A 15681-nucleotide genomic window follows, 5' to 3' on the forward strand; every position below is an offset into this window, starting at 1 on the left:
ACCGAGTCCAAGATGATGCCAAGTTTTGAAGTCAGTGACTAACTAACTTCTTTTTTAAAACCTCAGAGTAACCTCAGAGTAATCTGACTCTTAGGCAAAACCTACGACTCAGTCCTTACTTCGGAACTGTGTTCAAGTGATTCGCCTTTAGGTTAAATTGTGTATTCACATCTTCTGAGGAATTGAACCCACTTACAATATATTTGCTTGCCGTTCTGGCATCCGATCAGTTCAAATCTCAGCGCGCACTCCTGCTCACACGTGAGAGGGTAGATCCTGAATTGCTTTGATATGGCTGGTGGGTCCAAGTCAATCTTCACCACAGAATGCTGGTCGGTCGGCCCGCTGAAGACCTAGCAAATGAGACAACATTATATAGTTCAAATTTCAAGGCGCTTTTCTGCTCAACCACGTCTGATGGCTGGGGGGGGGGGGGGGTCCATCATTTGTCTGTGGCTAGAGGGTCAGTCCAAGTCAATTTGAACCAGCATAAGTATAGGCCTACTAACACGGACAGTTCCACGCACTGGCGGGCAAAATCGCCATCTCAACTGAGTATCACCCCAGACGTCGCCACTTTAGCCAACATTCCCGGCTCGATTCACCGAATCGTGAGATTGAGGTCACCTTCACTGCGCATATTATTACTTCTATTTATATATCATAACTCTCATAATATGTGTCATTTCATCTCATCTCACTAATAATTCCTGGCACTCAAAAACGTCTAGCCTTAGGTGAGTTCTAGTATAGTTTATAGAGCGAAGGGCCATTTACCCTTTGCGTCCTGTTCACGATATCACAGTAGTTGCTGTGCAGTCGCGTTTAGCTGGGTTTAGTGCGTCGGACCAGGCCACGGAATACACGTATGTATATGAGTGTTTTCACGGTCAGCCATATTGGAGGGCAGAACAACGATTTGTCATGCCTGACTTTACTAAATCTTGGTCATTTCAATTGGGCTTGCCTTCTTTCGTCTGTCCCTCCAGTATGGCAGTTCCACGCACTGGCCACGGACAGTTCCACGGACTGGCGAGCAAAATCGCCATCTCCACTGAGTATCACCCCAGACGTCGCCACTTCAGCCAAAATTCTCCGCCTCGATTCACCGAATCGTGAGATTGAGGTCACCGTCTACCACTATTGAAAAGGCGCCCTTCAACAGATTAAGTGGCGTCGACACAGTAGGCTATATCCATGTGTCGCAAAACGGGGATCCTTGCTCGGTATAATTTGCACGGTACTCATTCTTTCATAACTCAGTTTATCGATCAGACTTCACTGGGCGTGAAAGTACACAATGCATGCTTTGTAGCCTGCATTTGAATACACGTAGTTTACACTACCATTCTAAAGAGCATGATACATAATTACATTATTAAAATATTAAAATGTGCCGTGCTTTCTTTCCAGAACGAGAAATAATAGAGATGGCCTCTCAAACACCACGACCCACGAAAAATCTGATACTATCCGATGGTGAAGACAGAAAAGAACCCTGCACCCCGTGTAAATTCCAGGACAAAAAGTCGCCGGCAGTCTCCGCTTGTAACACATGTCGAAATTATCTGTTGTGCAGGAGTTGTCAGGTAAAACACAACCAAAACGCCAACACCAAGGATCACATTGTTGTTGCATTGATTGATCAGGACTCGGAACAGATTACCTTATGTACGAAGCACCTTGGAAGGAGCAGGAGCTTTCTTTGTGTTGAATGTGACCAGCTAATTTGTGATGTCTGTATTGACATTGAGCATGGTGACCACAGCTTGAAAAGCATTGAGGGGATAACGAAGGAGATACGTGTTGCTATGGAGCCGTTGATTTCGTCTGTGTCTGATGACATCGACCAAGAGATCGAGGCAATAAAGTCTTCGGAGAACGGCATCATCAAGAAAGTTGAAACGCATGCGGAAGGCCTCATAGCGGCGATAAATAGTGAGAAAGATCGGGTCGTTTCGGAAATAAAGATATATGGATGCACCGAGAGTACAACGGAATTGGCGAAGGTGCGTAGTGTCTTGGGTGAGGTTTTACGACGAGGGGAAGAAGCACTATCTTCGAAGATCGAGAACATACATCATTACAATGCAATTCTTAAAACGAAGTCCGATTTAGAAAAGGCAAAGGCAGAAAACACCAGCTTCATCACCAAATTGAGCGGTAAACGTAAGTCCTTAGCAATGGCAACATTTGTTCCATCTAAAATCCGAATAGATAACTTGTTGGGAGATTTTGTCGTCGCACCAGCGGATACAGAGGAGAAGGTATTCACAATGAAGCAATTAGAAAGGTGGACGATAAAACCTTGTTGTAAAGTGGGGCCAGTGGTCATCTTGCCAAATGGCTGTGCATTTCTGTGCTCCCGCGCACAAAGCGAAATGACCTCCATGCAGATTTACACAACCGGCAATCCTTTGAGGGAAGTATCTTGCGGTAACGTGGTAAACTTGTTCGTCACAAATGACCGCATTGCATGTGTTACATCATCTCAAGAACTTTTTTCATTGCCTCTCATCGACCTGGAAAAGAAGGTTGGACACGAGCTATCGAGTCAAGTCAGAATAGATGGGTACTTTTGTGCAAAAACCAAAAAAGGAAATAACGTGGTTGTTGAAGGATTACCACCTAACTATTCTGGAACATTTTTCAACGTGAAGTTTCGAAAGGGTGCCTTTTATTCGACATTCGGCATAAGTGATCTGGCAATCAATATTGGACCTGCTTCATTCATTGCAAGTACATCCATCGGTTGGATCAAGTACCTCGACATGCTCCTCATACATGACGTTCGGATTGGGGAAGTACTTGCATACACTTTAGAAGTACGAAACGAAATCAAGACGGATTCGCCACTGACATTGAAATACAGTCTTGAGAAGAGGTCGTCAATTTCCTCACCGTTGCCTGGGTTCTACATCGTGGAGATATATTGTACCGATAATCTTGCGTACCTGTACCTGAAGAAGGGCAATCAGGATGACAAAACCATAAAGGCCGCCCCAGTCAAGATCTACGAAGCACAGTTTATCGATAACCACTGGAAGATGACTAGTTTAAAACTGGTTAAGCCTGATGGAGACGAGCTGTGTTCCCTTGAGAACGACCAACAGATGAAGATCGCAGCCAGCGATGACAAGCTGCTATGCTTAGTGTACAATCCAACTCCGCTCGGAAAGGATAAGGAAAGCCTCGTCCCGATGATGGATATCACCTGCTATGTCGGAAGTAAAAGCAGTGCTCTCAGTCAGACGACGCATGCGCCGAGTGGATCTCCTGTCGCTGGTTGCAGTTCTTCGGGACCTCAACGGAAATGATTACCTCGTGTCCGAGAACAGATTAGTCTTTGTGACTTGGACACTTATGGTAGCGGAAGCTGTAGGTTTCACAGATCTTTTACTCTTCAGAATATCTTCTGTATTTGCAAAAACAGCAGTGACGGAAACTGAGTATTTACGCCTATATGTAGCTAGTATTTTCCCGTAGCAGCTATCAAAACGCGTCAAGAGGCCCAATATATTGTATTAATTTATCCAAGCCTGCGACACAATTTATTCTGAGCAATCCGATTGGCTCACTCAAACGACAACGTTTCAACACGTGCGAGCAACGGAACTATTTAGTCAATAAAGGCTGAATAGTGCCGTAGTACGGTACATGTACATGATGCCTTACCTTCTGCCCAGCCTTGTCAACATACTGTGTCCACCTGGTCCCATCGTCACTATATTTGAACGCAAATGTCTTCACCCAATGGGCGGCGTCACTTCTTCCTTGGAGAGCCACCTGGCGGATCCGGTAGACATCTTTGAGGTTTGCACCGATCCAGGGGGTCGTATCGTCTGACCTTGGGACCCAGGCGCCTGGATAGCCGCCCAAGATGGCTACAATGGAAGCAAAGTTTTGTGTAACCTTCCGGTGTACCCTGAACTGAGCAACGTCAAAACTTGGAGTAACCAGACTAAACGACGACTGCACGAGCTTCGGTTAATCAACGTGATATATCTAGGTAGAGCACCCACTGTACTCAGGATCGTAATTTCCTCTTGTTCGATATGTAACACATATACCGGTATATCTTTGGTTTAGGATAGTATTTTTTTTTGTCAGATCCATATCGCACGAATGTCAATAATTTTGTTTTGTTTAATATGTGACGCAAACATCAGTAGTTTAGATTCTTTTGTTCAACTCGTGACGCATATATCAGTAGTTTAGAATGCCAATTTATTTTCTTTTGTTCAATACGTGACGCATATATCAGTAGTTTAGAATGCCAATTTATTTTCTTTTGTTCAATACGTGACGCATATATCAGTAGTTTAGAGTGCCAATTTATTTTCTTTTGTTCAATACGTGACGCATATAATCAGTAGTTTAGAAAGCCAATTTATTTTCTTTTGTTCAATACGTGACGCATATATCAGTAGTTTAGAATGCCAATTTTCTCTTGTTCGATAGGTAAGGCATACACCAGCCGTTAAAAATGTAAACTTTCATTTGTTCGATACACGACGCATACATCAGTAAATACCAGTATCTAAGATTGCCAATTTTCTTTTGTTCGATACATGAGATATACATCAGTACATTTGTAGTTTTGAATGCCAATTTCTTTTGTACAAAACGTGACGCATACTATAGTACACGTAGTTCTGAATGATATTTTCCCGTTGTTCGAGGAGCAATGCATTGCTGTATACGGTGAATTTTTTTGCGATATATTACTCATATCTCCGTAGTTTATTATGCTTTCAACGTTGATACATAACTCAGATCTGAGACAAGACCACAATTGATTATTTAAGCCTTTTAACAGTTAAATTGTCAATGTTTGACCGCGACGCATCAAATACTGCGTGGGGTTGTGAATCTGAAATTTTGATATGATATTCCGGACAGTCGGACAAGTAAATGGTGAAAAAAAAACTGGTAGTTGATCACGGAAATTTTTTGATAATCGACAAATCAGACAGACATTGATATTTCCACTCTTTTCAGCCAACTGGCAGAAAAATCTCAGAACACGCCCCCTATTACCAAATTAGCAAAATTCGAAATGAATTTTTTCATCAAATAATTTCTTTATATCTGTAGACTTGCCACAACAAATAGTTTTTCAATACCTCTCCAAATATGTACTTGAGAGTTAAAAACATGCACTCGTCTAATTGATAGGCCTCGACCCTCCAACCTATGAAGATTCATTAGTGGTCTTGTCTCATCTTGTATCTGACACGTGTATCAGTAAATTTAGGATGCCGCTTTTTTCTCGTGCGTATATCTGTAAAAGTTTAGAATGTTAATTTTCTGTGAGAACCGCCAGACTTCACATTGATGATAGCCAGGCCTTTGAAATGTACACATTCATGACTTTTGTAGAAATGTACAATGTTTGATGGTACCAATTGATAGTAAATGACACTTGCAGATTGTAGATGTCAATTGGTAGATGAAGTCAACTGCTGAGTGAAATAAAAGCTGAATTTTGTAGTAAAGATTTTTGAATAAATGAGGGTTCGCGAAAATTTCACGATTTTTATTTCGGTTTTTCGAATGAAAGAATATTTTCGCGAAATCCGCGAAAATGTCAACTAAAACACTCGCGAAATTTTTGCTGTTTATAGTATTAAACTTACGATCTGTGTGGTTTCTACTCAATCTTCCTCGGGCTGGATCACTCTTCTCGATGTTCGAGGAGACGCTGAGATAGGAGTCCGGTATGATGGCTTTGGCTATGCCGATATCTTCAAGGCAATCTGCGGAAGAGTTTCATCAATAAAATACATTACATGTATAATCCTTATTGACTTTGAAAGAGCACAGCAGTCGGCATGAAAAAAATTATTTTATTTTACACTCGATTATGCATGAGCAAGAATTAGCACAAAATTTTATACATTGTCAACTAACCTGTGACGGATTGTAGATGACATACATGTATTTTTGATAGGGACAGTGACATCAGTGTCGACAGTGTCACAACCGAACACATGTTACTAAACGCAAAAGATAGAGGCGATCCCAACCTTTCGAATGGCGGGACAATTTGGTGGCTGTACTTACCGTAATTCACCTGGTAATACCCGGGCACCTTCAATGTCACCTCCCCGCTCCACCTATCAACAGTAATATTGACAAACAGCGGGTTGTAGATGACATCCACCAGGCACGAGTTGCTTATCTCGATGGAGACGGTCGCCACGGTGCCCCTTTTTGGAGTGCCAAGGTCCATGACGGCAATGTAGAAGGTCAGGGTGGTATTCTGGGTGTAGACTGAATTGAAGATGCTCTGGGAGCTGTTGTAGTTTACTGGCGGGCTGCATAGAAGGAGAGGACTATGTTTTACAATCTTAAAGTATAGGAATTCATGGCTAGAGAAATCGTAGCTAATATCGCACATTTTTCGGACATCGGAAATTAAATTTTTTTTTTTTGATGAGCAACTTACTCTGCTGTTACGGAGGTCCTCTTGAATTCGATCAGACCATTCATGCCACTGTCCGTGTCGGTAGCGAATAGCTGTATGATGGGAGTGGGTTGCAATGCTGGGTAGGCGATGTGGACGAAGAGAGACTGGTTCAATTCCGGGCAGTTATCATTCACATCCAGAATAAAGATCTGCAGTAAGAAATGACAAAATTATCTCGTTCTGGTTCTGGTTTCGGGTTCACGCTGTGACGCGATCGTTATGCCCGGGGCCGGGCCTTTGGCCATAGAGGCGAAGTCCATCGCAAGCTGCTCATGTTTTTCACTGGGTGGGGTCTTTGGCTTCCCCTCGCACAGACACTAGGTAAAAGGAACATCGGTTTTACGTCTCATTCGAAGGATATTAAAGAGTCAGAAATGTTAGTTCCCTGAAAGCTACGCTGGTGTAGAAGTAGAAAATAACTCCCTAAGTGTCAGCTCTATTACATTCTGACGGATATGTTTCTATAAGAGGCCAATAGCACGGAGATTTAAAGTGCACAATACATGTATTATCTTTTGTTCCCCGACATTCTATCCTAGGACATTTCAAAATTCTACACCTGTCGCTTACATCATGAGTACCACCAATAATACCACTTTCGTTTCCGATCCTCACCTTTATGTTAATGTAACCCGTCCTTGACCCATCGCTGACCTCAAGTTCAAGGTCATAGGATGTTGTATTCTCGAAGTCGAGGCTAGCCGTGAGCATGAAGAGAACTGTGGGTGTTGATACGATGAACGGTTTGTGGAAGGCATACGGCACGGCGGTCCCGGGTGTTTCTGAAGAGTTTGTGCATTCTGAAAAACAGTGCGAACAATAGTATAACAATAGGAGCATTGGTTTGCCTTTGGAAACAAGTGCCTAGTATAGTCCTTGAAAGATATAATGGTCAGAAGTAAGCTACGTGACCCCAGGCCCATCAAAATGAACCAGTGTTCGTCTATTTCTATTGTGTCGTCATTTCACCCTCAGGTTAACTCGCGAACTCTTTGAAGGTAAACGTATACCTAAATTATGGCGGTAAACCGTATTGTCAATATCATCCTTGTCATCGCGAAGTACGCCTAAGCCAATATAAGCTTACTGATCGAAAGTAAACTGCGATTGAAATATCCTATTCTGGACTCAGACTCACCAATGAATGTATAATTCTCCAACGTTACGTAATTGTGGAGAGGAGTCGGAGAAACTGACGTATTCCTGTTGGTCGTAGTATCATTCTTAAACTCAAAGATTCCAAGTTCGTTCCCTGAAATGAAATGTCAAGGAGCCTAAAGAGCGATAATCTCGGTTCGAAAATCTTTATTGACGAGCACCCATTAGATAGGCCTACAGTACAACCTCTCTATTGCGGACATCATTGAGGCACTAAATGATGTCTTTAATAGCGAGGTTACCTGATTACAGAGGTTTAAGTAAAACGAAATGACAAGTTTGGGACCACTATCAGTGTCCTTATGATTGATAGAAAGGAATGATGTCTTTCTAAGAGGTGTCCGCAAATGGATGTTCTATTGTAAGGGTTATTGATACTATCTGTAACTTTCTACATTAGTTTTGTTCCCGGTGTAACACCTGTGGTTGTTTCCCATTCGGTGTTTCCATGCAGAAGACAGCTGGAAAGACCACAAATTTGTATCGGGGGAAACACAGCACGTGTCAATCTATCTCTCAGCGTTCTCAAACAATGATGGGAAGAACACTCAGAAACGAAAACATTCAAAAGTGTTACACCGGGGTTCAGTTCTGGTTAAGAGTATTTGAAATAATTAAGATTATTTGGAATCCTCTCTTAACAGTGATATGGAGCCTATTGCGTAATTCACCCCTAAGTCATCCCAAGTCAGTCTTTATGGTCAAGTTTAAAGGGGGACGACGAAGGTGGAACCCCAAACCATCCCCACAGCAGCAACATAATGTACATAATCATCGTCTTGAATTTCGCTATGGGTGCATGCGTCGGCCATGGGTCCCCTATAGTTTCAATTATAAAGGTATATGCACATCTGATAATCCCTCTCGGAAAATTCAAACATGTCACACAAATTTCATCACACTCACCCCGTGTGACCATGGCAACAAAAGGCCCGGATGTCAAGGTGTCCCCAATCTGCAGGGTCGCAATTATGGATCCAACGGGCTGGTCTTCGGGGAGATACAGGCGGTAATCCAGCGGCCCGGTCGTGCCGTCGGCGCTGCTGAGGGTAGCGAACTCGACCGAGAAGAAATCGAGGAGTAACTCCGAGGTGCAGCGGAGACGCTCGGCGTAGAAGATGTCCAGGCTATAGGTTTCTCCCGACTAAAGGAAGAGGGAAATTATGCATACTGTATCATAACGTTGTTTGTCCTTTTAAGGCCCATCGACCCCTAAAAAGCCTCTTCGTGGAGATAGATGTTATCAAGATTTGCCCTGATAACCCCTTAATAAGTCAGTGCAGCGAGAACTTCTGTTTCTTGTGAAGTGAGGACTTCACTTACTTCGATAAGAGTACTTTTACGCCGCTCCTAAAATATTGTCAGTAGGTAAAAAACCAAGCCCCTTTTTTGATTCCGGGCCCCGGCCCTACACTTACCACAAGCTCCAAAGCGACTGCCTCCTTGGTTGCATTTCCAATAATGGCACATCGCCCGCTGACGATACTCCCCATCTCCGGAATAATGGTACCACCCGCTTAATGTAGAAAAAAGATAAATAACTTTATGATATTACTCTAAAACCGCTAACTTTTCGCGGAGTTCGCTGATTTAGCTTCAAGAAAGTGAAGTAAGCGCGCCATTTTGTTTGAAAAACCGAAGAATGTTCTAGTAATCCACAAATAGAGTGCAAAGTGGGCAAAAGAAACGCCAAAAATTACAAACGTTTTGCTTAAAGGCCGACTCCGTTCGTTGAAAAAGTTTTCAAATTACTCGAGTTTGAAAATTTCTAAATAGCACTAAATCCCCCATTTCAACAATGTGTTGTGGAGGCAGTATCATGAAACTGAAGCCAGCTGTTTAAACGTCTGCTAATGGTTATAGAAATCACAACAGCAGGAGTTACATATACATACGGCAGATAATCTAACTAACAATTGATAGAATCACAGTGCAACTGGTACTGAAAGGATTCTGACCTGGAGGCTAAATATACGGCAAACGTTTGCCATAAAATTCAAAATGAAGAACAAAAAATTTATGACAGCTGTGGGATTCGAACCCACGCCCTTTCGGACTGGTGCCTAAAACCAGCGCCTTAGACCGCTCGGCCAAGCTGCCTTCATGTTCGACTGATCGGTACGAGTTGTCTAGTGAAAGCTAGCTCAGCGCACAATATCGATCGAACTTCGGAAGCCATCGTGAATCATCGGATCTAGCTACGAATATTGGCGCTAATAACAAAGCTTCAGTGATTGTTAATCACCAATTATCTTAGTTTTGCCAGAGGACACACGTTGATAATACAATATGACTGCATGATTTTCGTTGATATTTGGTATTCAATGCTTTAGTACAGGCTGGTTCATTTGAATGACTTTTCAATTGCACGTCAATCAATCGTTCTTATTTAAGGGGGACTATTGACGAAAGCCAGCAGGCGTGTTAAATTGGTAGTCGTTAGGATACTATATAGTATGCAAAGTTAAGCCCGCAGCACACGAGCCGCCAACTTTGGCGACAGGAAGCGTTCGGCTAACGCCTCTCGACGCCAAAGTTGGCGGCCTGTGGATCTCGGTCAGAGCACACCTGCCCAGAATTGGCGTCCAGTAGCGTCTTTCCCGCCACTTTAGGCTGCCATTTTAAAATCATGTGACATCAAGACGCAAGCTGATTGGCTATAGCCTCGCCGCCGACGCTAACTCAGGCGGCCATCCGTAGCACACCTGGCTTCTTCTTGCGTTCAAACGCGGCCACACGCGTAAAAAATCAAACATGTTAGATATTTGGCGTTTAGTTACTGCAAGTGGCGTGAAGTCGCATTAGCCGATGCCGTTCGTAGCAGACTAGGGATTTTTCAGGCGTTCAGGACTCTTGCGGCAAAAAACGCCAGTGAACGCCGAAGTTGGCGGCTAGTGTGCTGCGGGTTTTAGGGGTAGGGTTGTGTTCGATTAAGCAACAACCGTTTGTTACGGGGTCAAGCAATGGTTAGGTATTGCTCTCTTGTGGAAGTTACTTACATCCACTGACAGCACCAACCAGGTTGATCCTCCTGCACGGTTTCTTGGCCGCCAGCGGTACGTCATGGACCTCGGCCACCAATGTCTTGTTGATGTAGACGTACATATCCTCACCGCCCCCAAATATTATAGTTTCGTTGGCGTTGAAGACGAATGCGGTTCGTATTGCCATGGTGAAGCTGCGGATAGAAATTGTCAGATAAACCCGAAGTTTTCGCTCTCCTCAGGATCGAGGTGATTAACTAGGTGCGCACGCGCAACCAGCTAAAATGCTCCTAGAGACTACTTATTTGGATGTGGCGTCTCCATCGCAGGTCTGGGCTGAAGATCTCGTACAGATGCTGGACGTTGAAGAAGAAGAAAAAACGACTGTTCACAAGACATGGAAGTGGTGACAATCTAAAACCGCAGCGGAATACACAAAAACCAATATGAGTCAGTGAACCGATCAGACTTTCTTACCCAAAATTGTGATAGTGACCCGTGCAGTTCTTCTGTGCCTGGTGTTTGAAACCTCTACCGTCCAGAGGAAAGAACTCCCCGCTCCAAAATCTGTAACAAGGTCATAAATAGGAAGTTAATATTTATAATAATAATGATACTATAATAGTGAGTTCTTTTAGAGCGCTTTTCACATTAGTATTTACTGTCTCAAAGCGCTTTACAATTATATGTACGAACATTATTACCCAGCCTGTTCAAAAAACCTTTCCGGAGAAGCAGGGCAACCACAATCTAGCGCACGCAAGGACATTTCAAGAGTAACATGAAAAAATGACAAAATGAAAGTAACATATTTGAAAACTCATCTCAAGGTGTAAATAAACCGTGTAAGTGTGGATAAAATAAGTACGCGATATTAAAAGGTTTACCAACTTCCTCCAAGAGATCGACGTCGCATTCTTTCCCGAATTTCAGTGGAGACCCGGCGGATCTGCTCCAATAGGGCCGTTTAAACGGAACCAGACCATGCCCGACCAGGCCAGACTAGACCAGATCACATCAGTCGTTTACACGGCAGACCAATTTGGACCGATCTGGATCGGTTTGGCCCGTGTAAACGGCCCTAATGTGTACCTTTTAGACCCAGTCGTGTCGTTCTCGAACACAAGTTTGTCCGGGTAGACATAGTTTATCCCGGGGACACTCCTGTACCACCTCGAAAAGTCATCATCGGTAATAGTAGGCGACTGGACCAGCCAGGAGGTGAACGGGCTGTGCGCCAGCAAGGGCGCTTTGTACGGCTTGGGCTGGTATTCACTGAAGTGAAGGTGGCTCACGCTGAAAATTAAGCACGCAGACTTTTAAACGAGTATCAGCATAATGTAGTAGTTGATGCTAGCGACTGGACCAACCAAGCGGCGAAGGGACTGCGCTCAAGGAGTGGTGCCTTGTATGGTTTGGCTTGTATTTCGATTTGCTGTAGTGCAGCTGGCCCAGAGAGCCTTTGCCTTCAAGACCAAATATCTAGCGACGCCCCAAGTAGGACGCATTGTTTTCCTGAAGTGAAGTTGGCTTTCCCTGAAAATGAAGCGCACAGCTCCAGCTGAACTAGCAACGAGTAATGGGGCAATTACAAAAATATGCGCTTCCATATAAACGGCGGTGTGGTTCGAATGTAAATAAAAACCTACCACTTCACAGTTCTTGGTCACCCTTTCACATGATAACTATTACTGACCTGAAATCGTAAAAGGTTACGGCCATCTTGAAGCGATCGTCTACCACTGTTGTATTGGTACCGTCTGCAAGATAAAAATCCATGTTTTGTGGCCGAGATTTTGATATTGATTACGATGTACGATCTTAGTGTTCAAGCCTTTATACTTTTGAAGGCCGCTCCAAAGTGTGTACCATCCGGCGGCACAATTGTCACCCTACACGCGCTCATCAGTTATAAGAACAGGTTAAGTCCAATACGCAGTCTATTGTCCTTAGACAAAGCCCGCTCGCACCTAGGCAGAAATTCACATTGTTTTACAGTCTCATCATGGGTCATCAGGGGAAATCTTGATCACATTGACCCCACGAAATTTCGTTCTGGGTGATCAATAGGTCTAAACCATCAGGAGAAAATAAACGTAACGCATGTATTCCACCGCGTGACATTGATGACTTAAATCAAAATAATGAATAATCTGATGATATTATCTTCCTAAATCTTACTTTTTGGAGGCTCAGGGGGGATATAGACCATCAACGGCGAACTCCAAGGCGACAGTGCCCCATCCGGCGCCTCTATCCTCACCCTACACGTGTAGGTCGTGTCGTGTTCGAGGTCATCTTCAAGCGTGTGGCGGACTTCGTCACCAATCAGGGCGGTGCCGATCACTGTGGAGTTGGCTCCCGGAGATGGTGTGGTGTTCGTGTCGTTCCCGAAGGCGTACACAATGGGGATGCCTGGGGCCTCACACACCACCCAGTAATTCCTACATATGAGAAAAGCAACAAGTAGTGAATTACGCACCTCACTGCGAGATCTCGTGATAGTATTCGGATGGTCGATCGTAGGTGCGGCTGCCCAAATTCAATTTCCCGGATGTCAGACAATGCGTAGGCGATCGCAGTCGCGTTTCGCCGGGGGCTCTGCGAAAACTCCCTATAGACTCGCACATCGCTGCGACCTGAGATGCCGACCACCGCAACCGAGCGATAATCGTCGTATGCGATTTAAATCGCAAGTCGCCGCGATATGAATGGCTCGTTTGAAGGGCGCTTAAGGTTAACCTCCCATCCCCATTTTACGTTTTCTGATCACAAGCACATGAAGATAATAACGCAAACCCTACTCACAACACTAACATTTGATGAGTGTTGTAAGTGGGGCTGGAGTTTTTATCTTCATGTGCCTGTGTTCAGATCAGCTGATTTTAAATCTGAATCTGTGTAATGAAATGATGTGTTTGTAGGATAGAGTGAATTTTGCAGACGCTCACCAATCATTCGGGTTCCCCTTCCACCGTACACTTCTCCTGTCTGCCGTGGGCCTGTCGTTCAGGATCCATACCACCTCGATCTGGAGGAGATCAATGTAGGTGAGGTTGGTCAAGACTGGCGCTGTTAAAAGAGAAGGTCGTGCTTTGAAAAAATACTGATGGATGAGATAAATTTTGAAATGGCCTGGAATAGAATGTCCAGGGAACAAAGGATTCTATTATACGCTTTTAATCGCTGGCCTCTATAAAACCATACATCCGTCAAAATACAACAGGGCCGGACACTTTTCGTTCGGGGGACATTTTCTACTTCTACACCGGTCCTGAAGGGCACACTTGCTGAAAGAAAAATGCTGTGCATCAAAAAGCACATAAACGCAATGAGAGGAAAATACGTAAGAACTTACGACAAGGGTACAGTTTCGGGGCTTTCGTCTTGAATGTCTTCTTAGTGATGGTGAAACCCTTTAGCGCGGTGGGTGTGGCACATATCGCTCCCTTCAAGGCGGCTTGGACCGGCTTGAGAGTGTAATGGGTGAAGCAGTCACAACTCAGCGGGTTCTTGCTTAGTATCCTTGGGTAGAAAAGGAAAATAAGACCGAGTACAAAAACTGGTCACACCTAATTTTTTGCTTGATACCGCAATTAAAAAAATAAAGCATAGCTGTAATATTCTTATCAACACAGAGATACCAAACGCGTATGTTCGTGTTACTTCAGTTGAACCGCGTGTTTTGATAAAATATATGACAGCTGTGGGATTCGAACCCACGCCCTTTCGGACTGGTGCCTAAAACCAGCGCCTTAGACCGCTCGGCCAAGCTGCCTTGATGTCTACTTGGGACGCATTGCACGGGCAGTGGATGAGGAATACTCCTTCGAGAATAACACCTCCAAGGGCAAAAGCGAAAGGAAGAAGAACAGAACTGAACCGGATCTATAATAGAACGTAGTGTACGCACTATTGTACGTGTCCAGAATTGGGAAAATAGACAGGTTTCGCAACCCGAACGAACTTCGAAGTATAAAATGACAGTGGCGTCATGCGAATCTCATTGTTCGACATCTTGATCAGGAGCTCGAACAACGGGATAGGCGTTCGCGTGGGCGTTTCGGGGGCTTTGCGAAATCTCCCGATTGCCTTTTGCCGGGCACTACTCACAGACTAGCGAAAGCCTTCCCGACACTGTGAAATGCGTTGACGCCAAACGTCCGTATGTCGTTCTCCTGTAGGTTGAGAGTCCCCAAGTTCGGAAACGAGATGGTCGAGTTAGCCGCATTCGGATCCATGACGGGGAAGTGCTGGAGTTCGTTGTAAGCCAGGTTGATGAGCTGTATGATTCGGTTGTCGACGAAGGCTCCTTCTTCAATCTGGGATATTTTGTTGCGAGAAAGATCACTACAAAATTGTAACAGAGAGGTTTCGATCAATCGCAAATTTGTAGGGTAACTGTTTAAGTGTACCTAGGTAAAATTCGTCTGCGCAATACGTCACCCCCCCCCCCCCCCCACCCCCACCCCCACCCCACCCCCTGCAAGTATATCATCAAAAATGACCTTAATTGCAAAAAAGAGCATCGTTACGATGCAGAGACTGATTATACGTTGATTCGTGGAATTTTTTGGGAATTGGATTGTTCAGGAGATATGATTGTCTTCGGCCCCTTACGGCCCAGGCAGAATCGCTTTAGAAAGTTTAGAATTAGAAACATCATCGTCTTTTCAAAGCCACGTGTTTCTTGCCCATTTTCCCTATGATTCCTCCTACGACAGCAATTGAAGACAATTAAGATTCTCAAGAACAGGGATACCAGAGTGATAAGCTGGTGTTTGCTGAAAATATTGATGCAATTGTACTGAGTAATTGGTCTAATTAAAAGGTAAATGTACCTACAGGAACATTAAGGCCTTGGCCTTTCCGAGGAATCCCGCTGGAATCTTTGTGAGGCTATTATACTGGATCCTGAGCGACTGGAGATTGGTGAAATTGGTCAAGGAATCCAGCGGCAGTTCCTCGAGGTTGTTGTAAGAGAGATCGCTGAAAATGATTGAAAGACTCTTGACATCGACGCATTTTCACCCTGTGGGGCCAGCAGCAACCTCTCCGAGGCTTCCC

At 44.2% G+C, this 15681-nt stretch overlaps 2 protein-coding genes and 2 non-coding genes across 4 annotated transcripts in view; 1 reads left to right on the forward strand and 3 right to left on the reverse strand.

The window, feature by feature from the left end:
• The window catches only part of LOC135493010 (uncharacterized), a 40801-nt gene that overhangs the window by 15440 nt on the left and 9680 nt on the right, over positions 1-15681 (reverse strand). Inside the window, exons 20-37 of the mRNA XM_064779759.1 lie at positions 15460-15603; positions 14728-14964; positions 13973-14139; positions 13566-13686; positions 12796-13058; positions 12311-12374; positions 11707-11910; positions 11092-11181; positions 10630-10808; positions 9049-9146; positions 8537-8774; positions 7611-7724; positions 7088-7272; positions 6452-6621; positions 6067-6320; positions 5640-5759; positions 3676-3884; positions 197-353 (exon numbers count right to left, since the gene is read on the reverse strand). Of these exons, the coding sequence (XP_064635829.1) occupies positions 197-353; positions 3676-3884; positions 5640-5759; positions 6067-6320; positions 6452-6621; positions 7088-7272; positions 7611-7724; positions 8537-8774; positions 9049-9146; positions 10630-10808; positions 11092-11181; positions 11707-11910; positions 12311-12374; positions 12796-13058; positions 13566-13686; positions 13973-14139; positions 14728-14964; positions 15460-15603 (3014 nt within the window). The remainder of the gene's footprint in view (positions 1-196; positions 354-3675; positions 3885-5639; positions 5760-6066; positions 6321-6451; positions 6622-7087; positions 7273-7610; positions 7725-8536; positions 8775-9048; positions 9147-10629; positions 10809-11091; positions 11182-11706; positions 11911-12310; positions 12375-12795; positions 13059-13565; positions 13687-13972; positions 14140-14727; positions 14965-15459; positions 15604-15681) is intronic.
• On the forward strand, positions 621-5610 carry LOC135492025 (uncharacterized). The gene is made up of 2 exons (XM_064778106.1): positions 621-737; positions 1414-5610. Exon 2 carries the CDS (start codon positions 1431-1433, stop codon positions 3315-3317), a length of 1887 nt encoding a protein of 628 aa, XP_064634176.1. The 5' UTR covers positions 621-737; positions 1414-1430; the 3' UTR covers positions 3318-5610.
• Positions 9651-9730, reverse strand: Trnal-uag (transfer RNA leucine (anticodon UAG)). The gene has a single exon. It is a non-coding gene; the product is annotated as a tRNA-Leu (tRNA).
• Trnal-uag (transfer RNA leucine (anticodon UAG)) lies at positions 14313-14392 on the reverse strand. The gene has a single exon. It is a non-coding gene; the product is annotated as a tRNA-Leu (tRNA).

This window comes from Lineus longissimus, chromosome 8 (genome assembly GCF_910592395.1).
Source record: "Lineus longissimus chromosome 8, tnLinLong1.2, whole genome shotgun sequence".
NCBI lineage: Eukaryota > Metazoa > Nemertea > Pilidiophora > Heteronemertea > Lineidae > Lineus > Lineus longissimus.